General features: G+C 42.4%; 1 protein-coding gene across 1 annotated transcript; it reads left to right on the forward strand.

Moving 5' to 3' along the window:
* The first annotated feature begins 101 nt into the window (after positions 1-101).
* On the forward strand, positions 102-17,478 carry LOC118387270 (DEP domain-containing protein 1B-like). The gene is made up of 11 exons (XM_035775451.2): positions 102-340; positions 9,329-9,594; positions 10,556-10,697; positions 11,198-11,325; positions 11,493-11,623; positions 11,758-11,805; positions 12,006-12,146; positions 12,498-12,664; positions 12,827-13,003; positions 13,503-13,688; positions 13,796-17,478. The coding sequence occupies exons 1-11, from the start codon at positions 293-295 to the stop codon at positions 13,958-13,960; spliced, it is 1,599 nt and encodes a 532-aa protein (XP_035631344.1). The 5' UTR covers positions 102-292; the 3' UTR covers positions 13,961-17,478.
* Positions 17,479-17,970: the final 492 nt, after the last annotated feature.

Here is a 17,970-nt window from a genome sequence, read left to right on the forward strand (position 1 = left end):
AGTTGACTAGTCTGTTTCCCTAAATTGTTACTTTTTTAAAACAAATGCAATGCATAGCTACAGTATGTCCATATTTGGACATCGTATCATGTGACCGGGTTCGCTTGTCTCTGCTCCAATCGCATTGCTCAGATGTGACTCTCGAGATTCAAAGTTGGTCAGCGAGGCGTAGCTAGGCTAACTTCTCAATGGCATGTTATGTTTTCAGCAGTAACTATAGTCTGCATTAATATTTGGTAGACTCTCTCGTTTATGAAAGTTGTGTAACTTTTGCGTGTGTTATTGGACCAGAATGGAAGGTAAAATGATCGGACCGGGTCCATACAGGGCAACAAAGTTGGTGAGTTGATTATGTCCGATGCTAGTAATGTTTGCTAGCCAGTATTGTGGTAATTTGCATAGGCAATCTTAATTTACCAAATGGCTTGTTGGTTATGTTGTAAGACTTCTTGTCGTTTAATCGGATAAAACACAGTTTTTTTTGCTAACGCTAACTATTTATTGATATTGCTCTTGGCTGGCTAGCGTTGAAGTAACGTTCCGGGGCTGTCCAGTGCTCTCTGGCAAGGTTTCTCACCGTGGTAAAGTTTGTATCTTTGCCAGTCAGAACTTCAGGTTAGGCTCTTTGTGAAAGAAACAATGTGTACAACTTTACACAGGTCTTACTTTCCCAATTCCCCGACCGGAGTCCCATAATCACACAGCAAAAGTGTAGGCAGTCTGTGGCACCGTCAAGGCAACTAGTTAGGGACCATCAACGAAGTGCATGATCACAACATTCACGTTTCAATAGCTTTAACCACATGATTTAGCAACCTCATTTCAACTTTGGGTGCGTTAGTAAATCCACTCTGGAGTGCCAGAGTGCGCTCTAGGCATTCATAAATTCAGAGCGTTGTCAGATTGTCCGTTCTTAAATTGAGAGCGTTTCGCTCTCGGGATTTTAGAGCACCATGTACGATCTTGCTGAGGAGTAGGGTTGATCTGAGCTTTCTGACCTCAACAGCAGTCAACCACCCAAGCGAACTGGCTAAAGTTAGCGAGCTTGATAGCTCCTTCCAGACATAAATGAGAGAATACCTCACTGACCATTTTACTTGCCCTAGCAGAGCTGGTTATCCAGAGCGTTGGTGACTAACTGTGCTGCTGGCAACAATTTAATATTTTTTGCCGAAGTTTACAGACACCGGCTATATTCAACGGGTGTTCCGCGTTCGTAAATTCATCAGTAGTTCTGCGCTCTGGCACACTCAGATGAGTTCTCTGAAACCTGAGTACATAGCCAGATTGAATTTATGAACGCACCCTTTGATTCATACCTTCTATAGAGGCACGTGCTTCTACATCTGCATTGCTTGCTGTTTGGGGTTTTAGGCTGGGTTTCTGTACAGCACTTTGTGACATCGGTTGATGTAAAAAGGTCTTTATAAATACATTTGATTGATTGATCCTTTAGTTCTCTCAAAAAAGTATCTCTATGTTTAAATGTATATTTATTAAAATTCACTTAAAATTCAATAGCTCCTTGACCATGTGACCTAGACACCTCTACCCAACTTTGGAATGTTAACATGTAGGGAAATACATTGTTCACCCTTTGATTTTCCGCAAAAAGCGCTTTCATGATTTTATATAAATATTTGAAACTTTAAAATGACTCTCTCTTCAATTTGACTTAGCAACCTCATTTCAACTTTGTAGTATTCCCTAGGCATGTTGTACACCCTTTAGTTCTCAAATGATTCCTATATTCATATATATATATATATATACACTGTGCCTTAAGAAAGTATTTATACCTCTTGACTTATTCCACATTTTGTGACATCAGGAATTAAAAATGGATTAAATTGATTTTTTTTCTCTCACCCATTTATCTACACACTATACCCCATAATGACAGTGAAAACATGTTTTTAGCAATTTTTGAAAATATATTAAATGAAATACAGAAGTTATCATATTCCTGAGTCAATACATGTTATAATCAATCACCTTTTGGCATCGACTACAGCTGTGAATCTCTCGGTGTAGCTTTCTAAGAGCTTTACACACCTGGATTGTACAATATTTGCACATTATTCTTTTAAAAAATTATTCAAGTTGGTTGATCATTGTTAGACAGCCATTTTCAAGTCTTGCCATAGATGTTCAAGTCGATTTAAGTAAAAAATGTAACTCGGTCATACAGGAACATTCAATGTCGCCTTGGTAACCAACTCCACTGTATATTTGGCCTTGTGTTTTAGGTTATTGTCCTGCTGAAATGTGAATTTGTCTCAGTTTCTGGTGGAAAGCAGACTGAACCAGGTTTTCCTCTAGGATTTTTCCTGTGTTTAGCTTTATTCCATTTATTTAAAAAAATAAATAATTGAAAATAGTTATTGCCGATGACAAGCATACCCATAACGTGATGCAGCCACTACCATGTTTGAAACTATGAAGAGTGGTACTCTGTCGAATTTGCCCCCAACACAACGCTTTGTGTTCAGGAAATAAAGGTAATTTCTTTGCCACAATTTTTTAAAACTTTAGTGCCTTATTGCAATCGGAATGCATATTGTGGAATATTTTTATCCAGGCTTCCTTTTCCCCCCTCTGTCATTTAGGTTAGTATTGTGGAATAACTACAATGTTGTTGATCCATCCTCAGTTTTCTCCTATCACAACCATTAAACTCTGTAACTGTTTTAAAGTCACAATTGGCCTCATGGTGAAATTCCTGAGTAGTTTCCTTCCTCTCTGGCAACTGAGTTAGGAAGGACACCTGTATCTTTGTAGTGACTGGGTGTATTGATACACCATCCAAAGTGTGACCCCAGACTGACTTCAGCAGACCCCAGACTGACTTCCTCAGCTTGATGTAACAGGTTGCCTCAGACAGCAGACCCCAGACTGGCTTCCTCAGCTTGATGTAACAGGTGGCAGGTGTAATAGCTCTGCAGGATCGTGGGAACTACGTTGTGGCGCCTCCTTCTCCATAGCAGGAAAGTGTCAAATGTACTTTGTTTTCAGTGAAGTTGAGCCTTCTGTCTGTAATACCCCCTAAGTAATTGAAAATGCTGAACCTCTCTACCTGTTCTCAGTTGAGGGTCAGCTGAGGTAATGAAATCAGCCTTCACACAGTACACCAGATAGGATAGGAGAATTTGAGAGTGCATGCCTATCTTGTGTACGGTATGGCCTTAGGCATGCTTCCTCAAATTCTCCTATCCTAAGATCAGACAGTACACCAGATTGGACAGACTGACCCTAGACCCCCGGCACATAGGCTATTGTAGGATATATACTTGAGACTGAAACGGGTGGGGGTTGGGCGACAATGGCCCTGTCCAAAATGACTCCCAGACAGGGCCAATCAAGCAGGATAAACATCAATGCACAGCTCCCACACCACTTAGGGGAAATCAACAGACCACAAACTTACTACCCTGAGACGAGGCCGAGTATAGCCCGGGAAGATCTCCCCTACAGCACTAACCCTAGGGTAAGCAAAACCGGACAGGAAGATCACGTCTGTGACTCAACCCACCCAAGGGAGTCGAGTGTAGCGAGCAAAGCCTGGCATGACGTGATGCGTCCTTATAGGGAAAACATAGGACAGCATGAACAAACCAGTGACACAGACTCCGTAATAGAGGTAGAGAATCCCAAGAGAGAGTGGGGAGCCGGCAAGGGTGGTTCCTCTCGCCTGTGACTTCACGTTCACTTTTGCTCCCCTGAGCCAGACTACGCTCAATCATAGGACCTCCTGAACAGACGAGTCTTCAGTAAAGACAAAGGTTGAGACAGAGTCTGCGTCTCTCACATGGATCGACAGAGCATCCCATAAAAGAGGAGCTCAATAGGAGAAAGCCCTGCCTCCGGCTGTTTCCTTACAAATTCTAGGGACAATAAGGAGGCCTTCGTCTTATGACTGTTGAACATATGTACTGTAGATATGTATGGTGGGACCAAATCAGTGAAGTAAAAGCAAGTCCATGCAATGCTTTGTATGTTAACAGTAAAACATTGAGCCTTAACAGGAAGCCAGCAGACCAGCACTGGAGTAAAATTATCACGTTTTGGTTGTAGTCAAAACATCTAACAAGGGACTGGGTTATTATTGGAGTGTAACATAGGTGTTGTCTGAAGAGATGGTTTGTCAGTCTGGTTTTAAATATGCAAATGGATGATGGATGTTCCAGGAGTTTCAGAGGACTGCAGCTGAGCTGAAGTCACTGAAGACAAGGTCCCCAGTGGCCAGGAGTCTGGTGTCGGGGGTGAAAAGGAAGGTATTTAGGTGTGCAGCATGTCAGAGCGGTAAGAAAAAGCCAGGACATGGAGAGGTTTGTAGGTGAGCAGGGGAGTTGGTGGAGAGTGGATGTTTTCCCAGGTTTTGGTGTGGATTAGGGAATTTTCGGGTCCCAGTGGTTTGAAATTAAGGATCCAAGGATAGAGTGAACAAATGTCTTGTAAGCATTCAGATAATATGCACAATGGTAAGAAGTTGCATACAGCCTGCCTGCAAACTTATCCAACGCTTCAGTCTGCAGCCTTACTTTATACCATGACGTCAGGTAAGGACCCAGAGGAGGGAGAATTTTCCCTCCCCATGCCAGCCCATCAGAATGCCTGCAAATGGATTGAGACATAATGGTGATGCCAAAATGGTGTACCCTTCTGGGTGAGCACTGAAGCAACAGAATTGTGAACATATTGAAGAGGGTTGACAGAGAGGCTATAGAGATGAGCATTGCATTAGTCCAAATAAGAGGTGACAATCTGATAAACTGTTCAACACAATACTATTCAGAATGCCCAAAACCTGGCGGCCCAACTTTGCAGAGTAGAAAGTCTTACTTTTGTGTGAAACTCATGGCAGCCATGCAATGTGTGTCCCTACCCTGTGAATAATACAAACATTCCTAAGTTGATTTGAAGTGCCTAGGTCATGTGATCAAGGAGCTATTGAAATTCAAAGGCCAAAATGTAACTAATAAATTAATGTAAAAGAAAATCAACAATTGTCCATTTGAACATTCCAAAGTTGGTTTGAGGTGTCCACATCACATATTAAAGGAACTGATGAGTTGTAAGGGATAAAAAAAAACAACATATGTTTAATCTAGGAATCGTTTTATGAGAACTAAAGTGTGCGCAACACGCCTCTCTCTATATAAGGAATAATACAAAGTGGAAATAAGATTGGTAAGTCACGTGGTTGAAGAGCTATTGAAATTGTAATATTGTGATCATGCACTTTGTTGACGGTCCCCAACCAGTTGCATTGTCCTTTGCCATGTGATTATGAAACTGATCAAAATCGGAAAAATAAGACCTGTGCAATGTTGTATACCTTTTTAATATTTTTTTATAAAGAGCCTAACCTGAGCTATGCAGCTCAAAACGTTCGTGAGCTATTGAAGTTTAAAGGTCCGAATGTCTGGCGAATCTCCAACCAACGTTACCACGGTTAGATACCCCCTGGCCAACAGCCATTAACTGCAGACTGTCATATTTGTATTGACATGTCTAACCACAGAATTAAATGGAACAACAAAATTGTCTCTAACCCTAATTTACAGAAGGTCAATGAACTGTTTTGTGGAGATTACTTTAATTGCTGCCAGTCTAATAACCCAGGGGACGGGAAATAAACACTATAAACAATGGTTTTGCTTCTAACTAGTAGTGGGAATGAACATGGTCACGGACTGATTTAAATTGTAGCCTAATGCCCATATTATAAAAGCCTGATAGATGAAGTGCCTAAAATATGCATTTCCTTGACTTGTTTTGTCTAATTTCATCTACCATTTGTATAGTTTTTACACATGGTCTTGAAGATCTGTCTTGCTGCTTTTTGTTCTGTCTGTATGCTACGTCTTGCTTGTCCTATGTTGCTCTGTCTGTATGCTATGTCTTGCTTGTCCTATGTTGCTATGTTTTGCTTGTTCTATGTTGCTATTGTCTATATTGTAATTGTTTTTAATAACCTGCCCAGGGACTGCGATTGAAAATTAGCCGGCTGGCTAAAACCGGCACTTTTACTGAAACGTTGATTAATGTGCACTGTCCCTGTAAAAATAAAAAAATTAACTAAACTAAACTAAGATGTGCCATCATGAGTCTAAATCCTTGTACATTATCGGCCATTTTCCCGGACAATGATTAAACCTAGTCCTAGTGCTCAATGGAGAATCTCATTGAAGTGTTTTTTTTTTAGTCCAGAACTAGGCTTAATCTGTCTGGGAAACTAGCCATAGACGTGAGAGTCCTCCATTTAGGCATAGTTACTATGCAGCTTTCTTTTGATGTGGCGACATCTAGCTAGCTACAGTATATTACCTTGATCTAGCGATGGGCAACTTTGATGGAATGGGGCCCACAAAAAAATGTAACTCACCATGAGGGGCCACAGGGGGTCTGAGTACCCACATCCCCCAAAAATTACATTTTAAAGTTCATTTCTTGTGGTTCTACAGATTTTGCAATGGGGCGTAGAGAAAAGGTTGCAATTGTATAACTAATTTCCTGAAATGTTCAAGAACTTCTGAAGTTTCTTCAAGTGCAGTCGCAAAAACCATCAAGCACTATGATGAAACTGGCTCTCATGAGGACCGCCACAGTAAAGGAAGACCCAGAGTTACCTCTGCTGCAGAGGATAAATTCATTAGAGTTACCAGCCCCAGAAATTGCAGCCCAAATAAATGCTTCAGAGTTCAGGTAACAGACACATCTCAACATCAACTGTTCAGAGGAGACTGATTGAATCAGGTCTTCATGGTCGAATTGCTGCAAAGAAACTCCTACTAATGGACACCAATAAGAAGAGACTTGCTTGGGCCAAGAAACACGAGCAATGGACATTAGCCCAGTGGAAATCTGTCCTTTGGTCTGATCAGTCCAAATTTGAGATTTTTGGTTCCAAACGCGTCTTTGTGAGCCGCAGAGTAGGTGAACGGATGATCTCTGCATGTGTGGTTCCCACCGTGAAGCATGGAGGAGGAGGTGTGGGGGTGCTTTGCTGGTGACACTGTCGTTGATTCATTTAGAATTCAAGGCACACTTAACCAGCATGGCTACCACAGCATTCTGCAGCGATACGCCATCCCATCTGGTTTGCGCATAGTCCCACTATCATTTGTTTTTCAACAGGACAATGACCCAATACACTGCCAGGCTGTGTAAAGGGTATTTGGCCAAGAAGGAGAGTGATGGAATGCAGCATCAGATGACCTGGCCTTCACAATCACCCGACCTCAATCCAATTGAGATGGTTTGGGATGAGTTGGACGGCTACTTTGGGTGGTTACTTTGAAGAATCTCAAATATAAAATATGTTTTGATTTGTATAACACTTTTTTTTAGTTACTACATTGATTCCATATTTACACCTGGATCTCGCAGCTAGCTAGCTGCTATCCGTGTGACTATTGGCTTACGTCGATCCCGGAGCAAACATGAATTATTCCGGAGCTAGTCAGCTGAAGAGTTCCATCAGCCACCCCTGGGCTACAATCACCTATCCGGACCCGTTTTACTGCCGCTGCGGAGCCCCACCTGGCCTTCGACTGGACTACTGACGTTATCTGCCCGAGGGAGTTATCCAACTGGCCCCTCCGTCACAACGTTACCTGAACGCCCATCTGCGGCCCGCTAATTGTTAGCTGTCTTATCGGCTGCTATCTGCTACCGATGGCCCGGCTAGCTGTCTGAATCGCCGTGACCCCAACCAACCTCACTACTCACTGGACCCTCATGATCACTCAACTAAGCATGCCTCTCCTTAATGTCAATATGCCTTGTCAATTGCTGTTCTGGTTAGTGTTTATTGGCTTATTTCACTGTAGAGCCTCTAGCCCTGCTCATTATACCTTATCCAACCTTTCAGTTCCACAACCCACACATGCGATGATATCACCTGGTTTCAATGATGTTTCTAGAGACCCTTGTGAAACTGACCATCCTACCGATCCTCGACTTTGGCGATGTCATTTACAAAATAGCCTCCAATACCCTACTCAATAAATTGGATGCAGTCTATCACAGTGCCATCCGTTTGTCACCAAAGCCCCATATACTACCCACCACTGCGACCTGTACACTCTCGTTGGCTGGCCCTCGCTTCATACTCGTCGCCAAACCCACTGGCTCCAGGTCATCTACAAGACCCTGCTAGGTAAAGTCCCCCCTTATCTCAGCCTGCTGGTCACCATAGCAGCACCCACCTGTAGCACGCGCTCCAGCAGGTATATCTCTCTGGTCACCCCCAAAACCAATTCTTCCTTTGGCCGCCTCGCCTTCCAGTTCTCTGCTGCCAATGACTGGAATGAACTACAAAAATCTCTGAAATTGAAAACACTTATCTCCCTCACTAGCTTTAAGCACCAGCTGTTAGAGCAGCTCACAGATTACTGCACCTGTACATAGCCCATCTATAATTTAGCCCAAAAAACTACCTCTCCCCCTACTGTTATTTATTTATTTATTTTGCACACCATTATTTCTATCTCTACCTTGCACATTCTTCCACTGCAAATCTACCATTCCAGTGTTTTACTTGCTATATCTTATTTACTTTGCCACCATGGTCTTTTTTTGTTGCCTTTACCTCCCTTTTCTCACCTCATTTGCTCACATTGTATATAGACTTATTTTTCTACTGTATTATTGACTGTATGTTTGTTTTACTCCATGTGTAACTCTGTTGTTGTATGTGTCAACTGCTTTGCTTTATCTTGGCCAGGTAGTGATTGTAAATGAGAACTTGTTCTCAACTTGCCTACCTGGTTAAATAAAGGTTAAATTTAACAATTTTAAAGTGTTATTTCATAGTTTTGATGTCTTCACTATTCTACAATGTATAAAATAGTTCAAATAAAGAAAAGTCCTTGAATGAGTAGGTGTGTCCAAACTTTTGACTGGTACTGTTTGTGTATATAGAGAGATCTAGCACTCTAGCTGTTGCTTCATGTATTAAACTGAGGAGTATGTGCTCCCTAAGCTTCAATGGGCATTATTTATTTAATGTATTTCTATTTTACCGTTATTTTACCAGGTAAGTTGACTGAGAACACATTCTCATTTACAGCAACGACCTGGGGAATAGTTACAAGGGAGGGGAATGGATGAGCCAATTGTAAGCCACTGATATCCCTGCATGTATTTACATATGCATTTACTTTGTTATTTAGGCTTATATTTGACATGCCCCATGTGAAAGTAGAGATTGTGGCGTTACTGGCTAGACTATTTGTTAATAAACAGGATGTAAATCGTCAGCATAGCACATTATTAACACTATGTGTTAAATAAAACTCTTGAATGGATCTCTGTCCTGCAGTGGAATGAAACTATCAAGCTCTTCCGTGGAGGCATGCCTCTGAAAAGACACTGGGCATACTTCCGTAGCTATGACAACAGCTTCACTGGATCTGAGGCCGTTGATTGGCTACATGAGCTGCTGAAGCGAAACCATAACTTTGGGCCAGAGGTGTCCCGGTACCAGACCCTGCAACTGCTCAGGAAATTCATGAAGAACCACGTCGTTGAGGATGTCAAGGGCCGCTATGGTAAAGAAGACTTTGAGGACAGTGGTCAAGTCTACAGGTGATGATGTCCTGTTATTGGGATGTGTGTGTTTTCAATGTCATTGCCTTTCATGGTACTAAGGTGTCATGGCTGACTACTTTGCTGCATATTTACATTTTGGTAATATACCATACGCTCTTATCAAAAGTGTTTTTTTTACAGGAGCAATTAGGTGCTATGCTCAAGCCACATCGACAGATACAATTTGTTTTTCACCCAGTCTGTTTACTGGCCCAACGCTCCAAACCTCTAGGCTACCTGCCGCTCTATGAGAGAAGTAGGCAGGCAAAATAATGTGTCAAAAAAGGCCAATGCGGCCTCCCGGGTGGCGCAGTGGTTAAGGGCGCTGTACTGCAGCGCCAGCTGTGCCACCAGAGACTCTGGGTTCGCGCCCAGGCTCTGTCGTAACCAGCTGCGACTGGGAGGTCCGTGGGGCGACGCACAATTGGCATAGCGTGGTTAGGGAGGGGTTGGCCGGTTGGGATATCCTTGTCTCATCGCGCACCAGCAACTCCCGTGGCGGGCCGGGCGCAGTGCACGCTAACCAAGGTTGCCAGGTGCATGGTGTTTCCTCCGACACATTGGTGCGGCTGGCTTCCGGGTTGGATGCGCGCTGTGTTAAGAAGCAGTGCGGCTTGGTTGGGTTGTGTATCGGAGGACGCATGACTTCCAACCTTCGTCTCTCCCGAGCCCGTACGGGAGTTGTAGCGATGAGACAAGATGGTAGCTACTAAAAACAATTGGATACCACGAAATTGGGGAGAAAACGGGGTTTAAAAAATATATAAAAAAGGGCCAATGCACACAGGACATGAAATGACCCTGTCTGCTTTTATGTGGTCTAAGGAGATATTGAGCAGATGAAGACATCTGAACGCCTGCGGTCCTTAAATGTGCATGAATGTGTGGAAGGGCTGCCGGTCAGAGTTGTCTGTCCTCATTTGTTCATACCCCTAACTTTCCTTCTCTGTCATCCTAGGTTCCCTCCTACGTCCCCCCTGAAGCCCCTGCCCCAGCGGACCCCATTGTCAGAAAACTGCGACCTGCCCCGCCTCATCCGCTGGGACGACTACGAGGAACTGCCACAGCCAGAGAAAATCCCCATGAAGTCTCTGATCCTGGTGAGAGATACTGAGAGAGGCCAAGGGCTAGTAAAGCTGTTTAACTTTACAGTTAGCTGTTGCTGTTTTCACTGACCTTTTTTAAATTGTTATTTTATTTTAGAGATGGCACAACAATATGTAGTAATTATTATTATACTCACTCAGAAACTGTGAAACATGTTAAAATGTACTAATAATAATATAATGTATGCCATTTAGCAGACACTTGTATCCAACGTGACTTAAGTTATTTGTACATATATCTTTTGTATTGGTGGTCCCAGTAGGACAAAAATACAGTATTTTAGGGTTACATTGGTGTCATAGTTGGTCCTTCTGTGGCTCAGTTGGTAGAGCATGGCGCTTGTAACGCCAGGGTAGTGGGTTCGATTCCCGGGACCACCCATACGTAGAATGTATGCACACATGACTGTAAGTCGCTTTGGATAAAAGCGTCAGCTAAATGGCATATATTATTATTATATTATATAGTTTTCTATGTTTTGGATTTTCCTCAGAACTCAGAGACGTGGAACAAGAGACACAGCATAGCCATTGGAGAGGTGCACGAGTGTAAAATCATACGTAGGAGTGACATCACCCCCAAGCAAGTCGACCAAATCTGGAAAAAAATGACAATCGCACAGTACGTAGCTAGCTATCCACCACACACCACCACACACCATGGACTTGCGCTTGTTGGTCACGCTGTGTGTGTGTGTGTGTGTGTGTGTGTGTGTGTGTGTGTGTGTGTGTGTGTGTGTGTGTGTGTGTGTGTGTGTGTGGTTGCTTTTCCTTTTACAACCGTTTTAGTTTGCAGAGAGTGCTGGGTCTGAAGACAATGGATGGAGTGTTGGATCCCAAACACGTGAATGCAAAGCATATAATTCACAACGTATTCAGTGTCAATAAAACAGGAATAGTTATTGTGAAGAACAAAGCGGGTATGTAACTTTTGCAGTCATTCTGTAACATTGCTCATGACTATTACTGTATAAGATTAACATTAATAACTAAAACTATATTTTAGAATTTAGCCTAACTTTATTTGATATTTTCTCATGTTTTGCATTACTAGAGGACATGCCCTATTGGGTTCTATCAGCAATGAAGTGCCTAGCCAACTGTGAGTAAAGCTATACTGATAATAAACCTCCCCTCTTATCATTTAGACATCTGCTTTGGGTTCACCTTTGTTACTAATTAGCTGCAGTATGTAAGGTTTTGTGCTCTTACCAATACGGCAAGACACAACATCTGCTCATGTTTGCTTTGGGTCTTCTTGTTTTGTATATACAGTTAGGCTTAAATCTCTCTCTTCTTTAGGGCCCAACGGTAGGGAGACCAAGCAGCCCATGTACCCAGGCTTTGAGCGTGATGTGCTGCGGACGGTGGCTGAGTACTTCCAGAGACTCAAAGAGCCCCTGTTGACCTTCCAGCTCTATGAAGTCTTTGTCAACATTCTCAGTGAGTAATGTGTCAACTTACAACAATGATAGTAGAAAACACCACTACTCCTGAAGAGGAAGCATTGCATTATTTCTGTTATCAGTTAAATATATAAAATCGGATCTATAGCCACTTTGTGAGGTAGAAGAGGAAGCGCTGTGACTGTTATGTGGCTTAATGCAAACGGAACACTTCAGGGCCACACAGAACCCTTCCTGTAGCCTCGCCTTACCATATTTAAATTGGGCAAACAATCGTGGACCATTTGGTTTGTAATAAACAGTCCAACAAAATTGTATCAAAACCACATGAGAGACAGATGCAATGCCAGGGAAGGTCCTGTGTACCTCAAGCAATCTCTTCCCCCAGGTCTGCTGCAGCAGAAAGAGGTGGCAGCAGAGGCCCTCCAGGTGTGCAGCCTCCTCCTGCCACCGGCCAACCGCCGCAGACTCCAGCTGCTCCTCCGCCTCATGGCCAGGGTCTGCCAGAACCCCGCCCTTCCACCGCTTAACGATGCCATAGCAACACGCACCCTGGTACAAACTACTTTCCATCGTAACTTATGGAGTCTGCGGTGGAGTCCATCGTTGTTATGGAGGGCTGCAAGTTATATGGATTTTCCCACTACGTTTCAAAGCTCTTCATAGTAAATGACTGTATTTTTCTGTTTTCACTCCCCACTCGTTGTTCGTGGTCAGATGGTGCAGACATTCTCGCGCTGCATACTGGGCTCTGCAGAGGAGGTGGACCTGGATGAGCTTCTGGCCACCAAGCTGGTCACCTTCATGATGGAGCACCACGACAGTGTCCTCAGGGTGCCCTCTAACCTGCACAGACATGTGGATGATCACCTCTCCCACCTCAGGAGGGTACAGGTCAGCCTGACTCGGTCATAGTATAGTTTTTACAAACCCAGAGAAAGTACACCGACAGCCTGTCTTGGGTCGTGTTCATTAGGGCACGCAACGGAAAAAGAACATTTGCATTTCTCATGGGACAAATCCAGATAATTCCTATCCATTTTAGGCCCGTTTTCTTAAATTTGGTGCCTAATGAACACGACCCTGGTCAAATGGTGTATGTTGATATGTGAAAGGGTGTGCTTTTGTTTCACCCTTGATGTGGTGGTGATTGTTTGATTTCTCAAGCTTTTTCACTATACTGGGTTCAAGTGCGACTGATAATTTAATAACAGCTATATAATGTCATGACTTACTATACTATGATCACTTTTATATATTTACGTTTACCTACCAGTTACATCAACTCAATCTCTATGGATTTTCATTGAACATGCAGGATTCTTAACAGCCTCTCCCTCTATCAACCCCAGACCAATAAGTATTTTTCATCTCTCACTTTCTCTACCCCCAGATAAAGTATGCCGGTGCCGATACAGACGCCTCCCTGGTGTCTCCGTCGTACTGCAGGAAGATTAGCAGGGCAGAGTTTGAGGAGCAGAGAGTCTCCAGCTCCCAGGGGCCCATGCAGGAGCTGCTGGAGGGCCTCATCGCCGACACTGAGCTCTCAGCCAAGGACAAGAGGAAGAGACTCAAGCAGGTACACTCGAAGAAGAACTCTTTCCCTATATTAACTTTGCTAGGGCAGGATTGATCAAAGTCCAGCCTACTGGCGCTCTGTAAACTAATCGTCTTATCATTCTTCAGTTCCAGAAGTCCTATCCAGAGATTTACCGCAGGCGGTTCCCCACAGCGGAGAGCAAGGCTGCTGTCTTACCAGAGAAAGCACCACGGCTCAAACCTCAGCTCATGCTGCTAACCCTAAAGAAACCCTTCCAGCCTTTCCAAAGGAGTTGGAGCTTTAGGACCTAACTCTCACCTCTGACTCTGCACGTCTGACCTCTACAGTGTGGCCAGGAGACAGGGAGGATTATGTGTGTTTCAGTGTTTGGAACTTATTCCACAGCAGGTCAATGAGAATAGAATTCACAGGGGTAAAGTGGCAATAGATGGAATAGTGTTGCCAATTTGACTTACTATACTAGAAACTACTGTTAAACTAAGAAGAGAAGTATAGTAGAAACTACTGTTAAACTAAGAAGAGGATGCTAGGAATCCATAAAGGGCAGCTTGTGTTAGCCAATTAAACAGTGAATGGAAATTATCATGCATAACAGGTCCATAGAATTGGTCACTACAGGTAGAATTAGAAATGTGTGTGCCATGTTTAAATTGGTTTTAAAAAATGAAACACAAATTACCCCCTTTTTCGATCTTGTCTCATCGCTGCAACTCCAATGGGCTCGGGAGGTGAAAGTTGAGTCATGCGTCCTCCGAAAACATGGTTCTTAGCAACCGTCCGCTTAACCCGGAAGCCAACCGCACCAATGTGTTGTAGGAAACACTGTTCAACTGACGACCAGGTCAGCCTGCAGGCGCGTGACAAGGAGTCGCTAGAGCGTGATGTGCCAAGTAGAGCACCCCCGGCCAAACCGTCCCCTAACCAGGACGACGCTGGGCCAATTGTGCGCCGCCTTATGGGACTTCCGATCACAGCTGATTGTGATACAGCCCCGGATTAAACCTGGGTCTGTAGTGACGCCTCTAGCACTGCAATGCAGTGTCTTAGACCGCTGCACCACTCGGGAGGCCCATGTGAACACCGATTTTTATTTTATTTTACCGTCATGCATTTCAATTGGCCATTTACAGTGAGCTCCAAAAGTATTGGGACGGTGACCAATTTTTGTTGTTGTTTTGGCTCTGTACTGCAGCACTTTGGATTTGAAATGATACAATGACTTTGGGGTTAAAGTGCAGACTGTCAGCTAAAAATGTGAGTGTATTTTCATGCCATTTTAGGGAACCAAAAGTATTGGAACAAATTCACGTGTATTAAAGTAGTCAAGTTTAGTATTTGGTAACATATTCAAAGCACGCAATGATTACGTCAAGCTTGTGACTACACATTTGTTGAATGCATTTGCTGTTTGTTTTGGTTGTGTTTCTGATTATTTGTGCCCAATAGAAGTTAATGGTAAATAATGTATTGTCATTTTGGAGTCACTTTTATTGTAAATATGAAGAATATAATGTTTCTAAACACTTCTACATTAATGTGGATGCTACCATGATTATTGATAGTGAATAATGATGAAAGTTACAGATGCACAAATATCACACCCCCAGAAATGCTAACCTCTCCTATTATTGTAATGTTTTTTTTCTTTTTTTCCCCCCACCTTTATTTAACCAGGTAGCCTAGTTGAGAACAAGTTCTCATTTGCAACCACGACCTGGCCAAGATAAAGCATAGCAGTGTGAACAGACAACACAGAGTTACACATGGAGTAAACAATTAACAAGTCAATAACACAGTAGAGAAAAAAAAGTCCAAATACATTGTGTGCAAAAGGCATGAGGAGGTAGGTGAATAATTACAATTTTGCAGATTAACACTGGAGTGATAAATTATCAGATGGTACAGGTAGAGGTAGAGATATTGGTGTGCAAAAGAGTAAATAAATATAAACAGTATGGGGATGAGGTAGGAAAATTGGGTGGGCTATTTACCGATAGACTATTTTTACCTTTATTTTACTAGGCAAGTCAGTTAAGAACAAATTCTTATTTTCAACGACGGCCTAGTAACAGTGGGTTAACTGCCTGTTCAAGGGCAGAACGACAGATTTTGTTCCTTGTCAGCTCAGGGATTTGAACTTGCAACCTTTCGGTTACTAGTCCAATGCTCTAACCACTAGGCTACACTGCCGCCCCACTATGTACAGCTGCAGCGATCGGTTAGATGCTCAGATAGCAGATGTTTGAAGTTGGTGATGGAGATAAAAGTCTCCAACTTCAGCGATTTTTGCAATTTGTTCCAGTCACAGGCAGCAGAGAACTGGAATGAAAGGCGGCCAAATGAGGTGTTGGCTTTAGGGATGATCAGTGAGATACACCTGCTGCAGCGCGTGCTACGGGTGGGTGTTGCCATCATAACCAGTGAACTGAGATAAGGTGGAGGTTAACATGTCTTTGGGGAATGATATTTGTGATTTTAAGTTTCTAACTCCTTATTATTCATGATTTCATTCAGGATTATCCGTAATCACGGGGGATCCACATTTGAAGTGTTTAGAAACATTGTAGTCTTATTTACAATAACAGTGACTCAAATAACACAATACATTATTAACCAAGCATTTTAATATGGCACAAAATGATCTGAAACACAATCAAAACAAACAAGTGTGATGCAATCATTGCATGGTACGATTATGGGACCAAATAATACACTTTAAACTACTTTAATACACAAGTGAATTTATCCCAATACTTTTGGTCCACTAAAATGGGGAGTTGTTTATGTACAAAAAGTGCTGTTATTTCTAAACGGTTCACCCGATATGGATAAATTCCCTCAAATCAAATAGAAGATCGACAGTCGTCTGCACTTGAACCTCATAATCATTGTATAATTTCAAAGCCAAAGTTCTGGAGTAAAGAGCCAAAACAACATGTGTCACTGTCCCAATACTTCTGGAGCTCACTATGTCTCTGTTAATATTATTTGGTGGGTGTGGTCTTTCTCAGAACACATAGGTACTGAAGGGCTGGAAGAGCCATTTTCTTCAATATAGCACTGGTCTATGGAATTGGCAGTCATCTCTGATTCTTCACTTAATTTCATTATAGAATTTCATAATCATCTTGTTTACTACTAGGTCTTCTGGAGACACCCCAGTAGGCTTAGGGTGGATCGAGTCATTTCATGAGACATGTGTTGTTTTTAAATTTAATTGTCATGGTACTGTATTTCAGTAATGGAAAATATTATTTCAAGTTTAATATATTTTTGATAACTCTAAACTACTTTCATCGGCTTTAGCTGTACATCTGTTTTTCTGATCACACTGGAGAACTAGAAACCGTCGTTAAGAATGTTGCTGAAGAACTCACTGAAGTGCCAGTTGATAATATTGTATATTTGTTGGAATGTTTTTAGTAATTTTGTATATAGTTATAAGAAGTTATTTTTCACACGGTCACACAGTATGTCCTTTACTATAACAAGCATGTTGTTTTATTTCCTGTCACTGTCTTACTACTGTACCTACACATGTAAATGTAATGACATCTTTAGCTTTTCATCACCTTTTTTTCCTTTCTTTTTGTCTTTGAGTGAAGTTTTTTTAATGATTTAAACAAACTTTTAGCACTGGATAATTTGTATACAGATATCACAAGTATTTTTGGTTGATAATGTTAGTGGATAGATGGAAGAATGTTGGAATCCTGACTGTTACGACCTTACTGCACGTAGTAAGTGGCTGCTCTTGCATTTTTGCTGGAATAAGGAAACCTGATGAATACAAGAAATGTAAAAGGTGTTTCGTCGACTCTTTCTTGTGTGTATGAAATCCACTCAACAAATAACTTTCAGTTGAGGACAGGACACATATTCAGATGGCATCAAAGCACATTTGTATTGGACTGTGGCTAAAAGGCTCTCCAACCCTGGTTTTCAATGAAGTAGGTAGGATTCATGAGTACCTTCCTGTACCATAAACAGTCAGCACTTTAACCTCACATTTACCATTTCAAAATCAAAAGTGCTGGAGTACAGAACCAAAACAACAAGAAATGTGTCACTGTCCCAAAACCTTTGTAGCTCACTGTACTTTCGACATAGAATTAAGCACACATTTTATGGCTCTAGCAGGCAGGCAAAAGCCATCCTCACCTGCTTTGTGCTCCCTTGGATTTTTGGGGTGCATGATGCCCATTCTTGTAGCCATCATTAATGATCTTGCACTTGGCCCTCCCTTTAGCTGGAAACTGCTCCAATACTTCAATGTTTGAGTGGGTGCCTTCCATCAACT

Source organism: Oncorhynchus keta, chromosome 9 (assembly GCF_023373465.1).
Source record: "Oncorhynchus keta strain PuntledgeMale-10-30-2019 chromosome 9, Oket_V2, whole genome shotgun sequence".
Classification (NCBI taxonomy): Eukaryota; Metazoa; Chordata; class Actinopteri; order Salmoniformes; family Salmonidae; genus Oncorhynchus; species Oncorhynchus keta.

Coding starts and splice junctions, on each gene's coding strand:
- LOC118387270 (XM_035775451.2), top strand. CDS start 293: ATGGAAGGTAAAATGATCGGACCGGGTCCATACAGGGCAACAAAGTTG. Junction 9,595..10,555: donor GACAGTGGTCAAGTCTACAG/GTGATGATGTCC, acceptor CTGTCATCCTAG/GTTCCCTCCTACGTCCCCCC. Junction 13,004..13,502: donor CCCACCTCAGGAGGGTACAG/GTCAGCCTGACT, acceptor CTCTACCCCCAG/ATAAAGTATGCCGGTGCCGA.